Genomic DNA, 1,357 nt, shown 5'->3' on the forward strand with positions numbered 1-1,357 from the left:
TAACTTGTTAGTCTGTTCAGCATCATCTCCGTACTTCTCTATTATTTCATACACGTGTTTGTATGAAGCCGGTGGCGGGTAAATTATTTCTTCTATGTATTGACGATTCGAGTTAGAGTATGCGGTTGATATGTATACCAATGTCTAGACAAAACATGCTAAATTAATCTTAATAACTAGCTTTATATTCACATCGGTTTAGTAAACCATACCTGCAATTTTTTTAATTTCCTGCTCAAGTTAAGAACACGTTTTGTTCCTTCGAAGTTCAAATTCATTGCTATTCGTAATGGTTCTGTGAATCTTATCGTAGCAGCTGCATGAATGACAATGTCCACCTAAAAATATCGGTAATATGTTACTAAATAGCCAATATTTTATATCCTACCAGTCTCTTAATAGTGTTGATTTATTTAGTATTTACAAGTTTCCCCTCCCCCCTCACCACCGTTCGTGTAAAATAAAAAAAAATAAAAAAGTGAGTAGCCTATGTGTTCTTCCAGATTATCCTCTACATCTATACCAAATTTCATCGAAATCCGTACAGCAATTTAGGCTAAAAACTCTAACAAACATCCATCCATTCCTCCATCACTCTAAACTTTCGCATTTATGATAGTATTCCTACACTAAACATTACCATTTTCATACGGATGATACCTTCATCTATTATCTAGTATCTACTACCTAGTAGTTAGTAATTTTAAGTTTCCTTTACCTTTTCCACTAGTATCTTTTCATCTTCCTCTTGAATTCCCAAATTTTCTTCAGCAATATCTCCGGTTATCGCTACAACTTTTTTCAGATCCTTTGCTCTTTCCCCTTTTAATCTTTTAAATACCTGAATTAGGATACATTTAAAGAACATAAAATTTATCGTCAATATTCAAGTAAAATCACTCCTTGTGATTTCAATCTGAACTCATGATTTAGGAGCATGGTGTGATAATTGGTACATAGGACTTATCTAACTGCTATCAAGTTCAAATCCAGAAATGTTTATTGGACAGGTAACAGTCGCCTTCGATTCTAAACACGTGACGCCCGTAAAGCTATCACCCCGTACATTAAGTGAACAATCAATGAAATGCAATACTAAATGTTCATAAATTTGTCAATCTTGCCCTTAGTCTTTCAATGATTCCCATATTTTATGCCCCTTCGAATTTCGGTCAACTTTTATTACTACATTTCAAGTTGTAAATCCTTCACTTCATTACCAGTTATGGTAAACTCTAAACTTCACGAAACGGTTGTTTTATTTCATTTCAACAGTGGTAGAGCCCGCTTTAACATCTTAGCACGAATAGGCCGGCTCGCCCGTATAATACCACACAGAAAACAGGCATGAAGTGGA

The 1,357-nt window shown here is 34.7% G+C and overlaps 1 protein-coding gene across 1 annotated transcript in view; it reads right to left on the reverse strand.

Moving 5' to 3' along the window:
* The window catches only part of LOC106111492 (fatty acyl-CoA reductase 1-like), an 8,259-nt gene that overhangs the window by 4,049 nt on the left and 2,853 nt on the right, over positions 1-1,357 (reverse strand). Inside the window, exons 5-7 of the mRNA XM_013293611.1 lie at positions 719-841; positions 213-338; positions 5-144 (exon numbers count right to left, since the gene is read on the reverse strand). Of these exons, the coding sequence (XP_013149065.1) occupies positions 5-144; positions 213-338; positions 719-841 (389 nt within the window). The remainder of the gene's footprint in view (positions 1-4; positions 145-212; positions 339-718; positions 842-1,357) is intronic.

This window comes from Papilio polytes, unplaced genomic scaffold, assembly GCF_000836215.1.
Source record: "Papilio polytes unplaced genomic scaffold, Ppol_1.0 DF824158.1, whole genome shotgun sequence".
Lineage (NCBI taxonomy): Eukaryota > Metazoa > Arthropoda > Insecta > Lepidoptera > Papilionidae > Papilio > Papilio polytes.